The sequence below is a fragment of the Engraulis encrasicolus genome, chromosome 19 (genome assembly GCF_034702125.1).
Source record: "Engraulis encrasicolus isolate BLACKSEA-1 chromosome 19, IST_EnEncr_1.0, whole genome shotgun sequence".
In the NCBI taxonomy this organism is placed as follows: Eukaryota; Metazoa; Chordata; class Actinopteri; order Clupeiformes; family Engraulidae; genus Engraulis; species Engraulis encrasicolus.
Window position 1 is genome coordinate 46442437 of NC_085875.1, and position 6280 is coordinate 46448716.

At 45.0% G+C, this 6280-nt stretch overlaps 1 protein-coding gene across 1 annotated transcript; it reads right to left on the minus strand.

The window, feature by feature from the left end:
- Positions 1-3551: 3551 nt before the first annotated feature.
- Positions 3552-5738, minus strand: nkx2.1 (NK2 homeobox 1). The gene is made up of 2 exons (XM_063224261.1): positions 5222-5738; positions 3552-4720 (listed from the first exon to the last, which is right to left on the minus strand). The coding sequence occupies exons 1-2, from the start codon at positions 5586-5588 to the stop codon at positions 4050-4052; spliced, it is 1038 nt and encodes a 345-aa protein (XP_063080331.1). The 5' UTR covers positions 5589-5738; the 3' UTR covers positions 3552-4049.
- Between the last annotated feature and the right edge of the window lie 542 nt (positions 5739-6280).

Genomic DNA, 6280 nt, shown 5'->3' on the forward strand with positions numbered 1-6280 from the left:
TATTACATAGATTGATTTAGCCACGATGGCTCAGTTTTCAGCTGAGGGGTTACAATGAGCAGATATTGCACATCTACTGTAGGAGATCTTAGCACACCGTTTCTCTTCAACACATCTGAACCTCCACTTCACTTGCCCATATGAAATAGGGCGGGCATTATGTCAAAGACTGGGTATAGCAATGGACTGCCATTATAGACACTGTCATGACAAAAGTAATGACCCCAATTTCTATGTTAGCCTAAAAGCTGGAGACTGTTGCTGGAAAATACATTTTAGACAGTAAATATCAATTATATGACCCATTTTGTCTGTGGCAGTCAATTCCCTCATAACGATATAGCTATCGGTCATTGTGGGTAAACTGGTCCCTCAATACCGGTGATATTATTGAGTAGCCTAGAATGTCTTGCAGGCCTATTTTGTTTGAAACCGTTATGCCCAACGATGTCATTTGACAGCCGATAATTTCATGACAGGTAGGGCATCATCCACATTGGTCTTCCATGGTCTACTGATATCTTATCTAACGAGGCTTATGGCTAGTGTTTTCTAAAATGTACGAAGACATTCGGAATCTATAAACAATCCCGAATAAGATGCACAAACCTCTAGATCTAATATGATTGCTATGAGATTAGCGTCTAATTGCTTGGGGCTCAGTCGGACCCGCCAGTCATAAAGCTGGGAGGACTACGTCGGGAGTTGCACAATTGTGTTAAAGAACTGGATAAGAGCACACACGCTTCCAACAAGTCATTTTGAACAGCTACAAGGCCCAGACAAAGACCACACAGGGCGCCTAAGAGATGTAAATGCGAGCTGCACTCTTTCAGACCTAGGCGGAACAAAACGGTTCCCCTGCAAAAACCTAATAGAATCTCCATCTCTTTCGCCAGAGCTAGGCCACTAGGTCTACTTCTTGAAGTAGCCTAGTCCACCTCGAGGTTGAAGGCAAAGGCTTTTGTTTTTTTTTTTGTTTTTTACCTTACTCTAGGGGCCTGGGGATATCGTGTAATATGATTTCATAATTATATTGTAAAGTGAAAATGCTTGTTTCGTGTAGGCCCCGCCATATTTTGACCGTCTCCCTTCTTGGACAAGTGTAGCTGAAGACGCACAGGCTTTTGAAGGTAAAGGGTTACAACAAGACGACCTCACATTCCACCATGCTGGTTAGATTCAAGATAATTGTGTTTTTGAAGGAGCTCTGAGGTGGACGACCGTCACACAATCGCTCAGACAATTCCACCAGGCGAGAACATGAAATGAAGCTTTTTGTTAATAATGCACGAGAAGATTGAAGAACGTGATTTCTTTCAGCAGGTAGGCCTATATAAATAAGAAAACTTCCACGCTTCCTCGGGTTTAATGTTTCCCCTCATTAAGTCTGTATCCTACATCTGGTTCTGTTGTCATTTGTCCGCAGGGAGATTCTCCTTTTGTAATATACCAATTTTGGATTTTATCATAATTGCTCAAATTGTGGTGGCCTGGGCACAGCGTAAGTGTTCAAAAGGATACAGGTCTCCACCAACAGGACAAAATAATTGAAACACCTTAACGGCCATTGGACAAGTGACGCGCGCGCTCTCTCTCTCTCTCTCTCAGGGCCATCGACGATATCATTTTGGAGGAAATAATGGACGAAATGCACAGTTGATTGAACAACTCTTAACTGAAAGGAAGAGCTCTATTATAATCAACACCTCATTACATGGCGCGCGGCTGTAGCCCGTGTGTATCGGAGCAAGGTCGTGGCTACCGGCGTAGATCCCCGAGATCCCCGGTTAATTGCAACATTAAGATGGTAGCTTAAAACAAGCTTCATAACCCGCTTGCCTTTTTCAGCTCGTTTTGGGGTAGTTTTCATACGGCGCGCCAGCCAATTTTGTCACGGTAATAAAGCGTGACATTTCGTTGCCGTATTGGTGCAGTGCATAAATTCTTTGTCGTTTGAATATGGTCAGCGGATTTACGTTTGGATCTTATTAGAAGCAAGTGTATCATGAAATGGGCCACTGTGATTTTCTTGTCATGCAAGGCCATCACTAAAAAAACAACAATAACGTCAAAAAAGTTCTGGAAAAAGTCTGCAAATTTGATCATATAACCCAAGGATGCACAACTTCAAATATTCTGCTGAGAATGAGCCGTGAGCTGGCTTGATGGGTCCACATAGTAATCAGCGCGACTCATAAAAGCAGCAGTAGGCACCATTGCCTTCTCCATAATGCGTATTCTATAGGCTACAATAAAAGGTGCAACCGAGCACTGCAACAATAGCAGGTTTATAGTCTTTCACAATACCACGTAGCCTAGTCGCTGCTATTAGAAACACTGACGCACAGAACTCAGGAGAATTCATTGGCTATCGTTTAGTTATTATTTTCAAACCGTGATATCAAACTGGAAATTAAATTCACCCTTAAAGAGATTTAGGCCTATCGAAACATATGTGATCATAGAAAGGGGAACTACATAATTATTTCAGTGCCCGCAATATTTTTTATGACTTAACATTTTACACAATAATCCGGGAATCCCTTGCAGAATTTCAAACGGATCCTATGGCGAGGTCATAGCCGAGGGCGTCTTAGTGATGCATAGGTCTTCAAGACTCTGGCTAAATGTGCACATTCCTTACGTTGACAGACTTATCAGTGCGTCAACACAGAGGGCATTTTACTTTCGTCCCTGCCTTCACAAACAAAATATTGACGAAAGTGCCTTTGATAAGCTCGGCCATATTGTCTGACGGAGTTTTTCAGGAGAGTTGTTTGGTCAAGTCTTTGATTGATAAGCGGCATTTTAGGTGCGTCTGTTTGATGTGTCAGTGCCCGAAAGGTGCGGGGACCTCACCTTTACTGACTCAGTAGACACACACACACACACACACGCACGCACACACACGTTGAAAGGAAACCCTTTGCGAAAAAGGTTAAGCTCAGAGTTCACCTGTTTGAAATGAAGCCCGTGTTTTCTTTTTCAAAACTGGGTGTTCTTTTTCACAAGCCATCCTGTCTATTTCGGTCAAAGGCAATCTGTCGTTGCAGGACCACTTCCATCAATAACCTGACCAGCGAGACTAATTCCGTGCGCAAAAGACACAAAGTACACTAGATCACACTGCAGTTACTGAAAAGCCATGATCACCACTATTCACATGTGCAATGTGCTTTCCCACTTTTGCCTTCTTCCGTGTTGATCTACAGTATTTTATGTCTTGCGCTACAAGTCTCGATGGAGGTGCAGCGTATGCCATTTGTCACAATCTGGAACGCGTGTTAGACTTTTTATTTGGATATCATTGACCTGCAAATCAACCTCAAACAACTCTGTTCTGAAATTAGCCAAAACAACTTTGTTATGACCGCTTTTACGCAGGGCTGTTGTTGTTGTAGTAAATCCCAATATTAGGCCTATTGTATGTAGGCTATTTTTTCCCAAACACTAACACTCACTTTTTATATAATTTATTAATATGATTGTGTGACTGCATGTAGGTCAAATATCTATATAAGTTACAAGCAAATTAAACATACAAATAACGACAAAACTCAAAAAACAAAGAACCGTCAATATCGATAAAAATTTGAACCATATAGATTGCTAAAAACTATTAAGTCCAATTCAAAACTTTTACAGAAATATACAAGCTACGTCTTACATTAAAGGTTATGACAAAGCGGAGCCGGTCCTGCTTTTTGTCTTCTTGAGTCTTTTTTCCCATCCAAACCGGCGCACAAAGAAAGTATTTTAGTGTATGAATCTCTAGATCTACATAAATAATTCCATCTTCCGGGAAGAGTTAGGTTGCGTGCATCCATAAAATACACAAAACAAAGTTTTTCCCCTCCACAATGCATCTTCCCATCTCCAGCCTGTTTGTCTTTCAGAGAGGCTGACATCTTGAGTAGGCTATGCGAGCAGTACCAACGTGATATGTGTGTCTCAAGTGCGCATACAAGTTTGACACTTCGTTCACATCGTTTTTCAAGACGAGTTCGCAGTGGTACCCACTGTCTCTTTTACCTCGGCTGACCATGTCACCATGTCCTGCCGAAGAGCAGGGCCGAACAGGGCAAGGCCGCCCCGTACTCGGAGCCAGAAGAGTTGAGATGTGACAGGCCGGCCACTTGTGTCTGCAGGGAAGGCGGGCTGGTGGAGTGATGCGTCAGGTCAGGTGAATGACCGGCGCTGCCCACTTGCTGGTTCTGAAGCTGTCCCATGCCCGAGGCATTGTTGGACATGATCATGATGTTGCCACCTTGTTGGTGGTGCGTAGGCACAGTGGTGGTGGCGGGTGTATGCCCGCTGCCCTGACAAGGTTTGCCGTCCTTCACCAACACTGGCACCGCCACCCGCCGTGGAGACTGTTGTTGCTGCTGGCAGGAGCCGTCCTGCTGCAGCTGCTGCTGGGAGACCTTGTCCTTGGCCTGCCGCTTCATCTTGTACCGGTGGTTCTGGAACCAGATCTTCACCTGGGTTGGCGTCAGGTGGATCATGCTGGCCAGGTGTTCGCGTTCTGGTGCCGAGAGGTACTTCTGCTGCTTGAAGCGGCGCTCCAGTTCGTACACCTGGGCTTGGGAGAAGAGCACTCGCCGCTTCCGTCTCGGGGTGCTGGTTAGCGAACCCATGCTCTTGCCCACCACGTCGCAGCTGAGGCTGCCCATGCTGCCCATGTTCATGCCCGAAGAGGAGCCCATGAATCGCGAGACTGCAAGGAAGAGAGTCCTTGGATTAACTGGTGCTGATGACAATCAATAACATAATCGCCCAAACGTGAACAGCAAAAACAATAATACCACCATATGCATCAGTAATAACAATATCAAAATGTCAGCAAAATAGGCCTACTACATTTTTGAATAATAATTATTTATGAAGGGAGAAAAGGTCAGATGTTGAGAATTGACAGCAACGTGTCATTGAAACATTTATGATCAGTCTCCAAATGATTTCACTGTTTTCTCCAAAGCGACGTGACATAGCCCACCAGAACACTAAATTATAAACAGATTAAAAATGTATGAAAAATATTACAGGAGGAAGTAGTATATCTAATAATTGTAATCAGACACTCAGTCCTATGCACATGTACCATGCGTAAAACCTATTGACATATTGGGTAGGCGATGAAAGAAAACGCGCGTGATGCAGTTTCAGAATTTCACCTGCTGCTGTGCACCTGCTGAAGAGAAAACTAAAAAGAACTTACTGGTGGAGAAGCGTGGGTCTGGGTTGGCTCCATACCAGCTGGTGGCTGTTGTGCCGCCTCGCATGCCGTCCTGGTAGGGCGGAAGGTCGCTCATATTCCCGAGGTTGCCGTTACAGTAGCCCCCCATGGCCGTGTGCGACAGTTGGGACACCCCGGCCGCGGTCATGTGGTAAGCCGCGGGTACAGGTCCATTGTGGCCCATGTGGTGTTGCTGCATAGTCGCCTGCGAGACCTGCGGCTGTCGGTACGAGCTCAGAGAAGCGCCCAAATTATTACTCTCCATACTTACTTTCTTGTAGCTCTCCTCGAGAGGACTCAAGATATCGGAAACGGAAAAAGGAGTCGTATGCTTGGGGCTCATCGACATTATTTCTACGGCGAGAGAGAAATAAGGTAGAAGGCAGTCTACACAGGCACTCTCTCCAGTAGTAGGTCTCTGCTTCCAAGTCCTTCCGTGGCTGTGGTTTTTTTTTTCGTCAGCGTGGCTGGATGAACAAGCTGGAGAGCAGGCTGAAGTTGGCGTTAATTGGCTAGAGTGGGAGCTCGAGTCTGGCATTCGTTTGTTTTAGCTGTGCGCCAGGTTTTAGGCGACCATTAGAGGCGGGGCATCGGCAGCAAGGACAACAATGCGAGCCAGGCTCTATCGTCAAGACAGCCCCGAGTATGATTTGTATTACGTGTTAAAAAAAATCTACCCACATAACACCCTCACCCCCACACCCTTCAAAACAGGGAATCCTCCGACACTTAAGTACATAGGCCGCACAATACCACACACGCAGACTATCAAAATTGATTTAGATGCATATTGTTGATGTTGTTGATCAGCAGCAAGAGGGGGGAGACATCTAAGCAAATTTACAATATTAGCAATTGGAGTGATGCTTTAGAAGGGCCCCCTTGATGAGAGTAGCCCGCATGAGCGGACTTGAGACTTGGAGAACCATTGAGTGTGAGGAGGGAAAAAAGCTCCAGCTGAACTCCTGACTTTTAATAGTCACAAGAGGCTTGTGGTGATTGCAAACGTTGTTTGTATTATGCGCACCCCTTTTCTCATTC

Bases quoted from the DNA above. Each gene is read 5' to 3' on its own strand.
- nkx2.1 (XM_063224261.1), bottom strand. From the start codon at position 5,588: ATGTCGATGAGCCCCAAGCATACGACTCCTTTTTCCGTTTCCGATATC. The intron at 4,721-5,221 runs GTAAGTTCTTTT...TCTTCCTTGCAG, and splicing joins AGACCCACGCTTCTCCACCA to TCTCGCGATTCATGGGCTCC.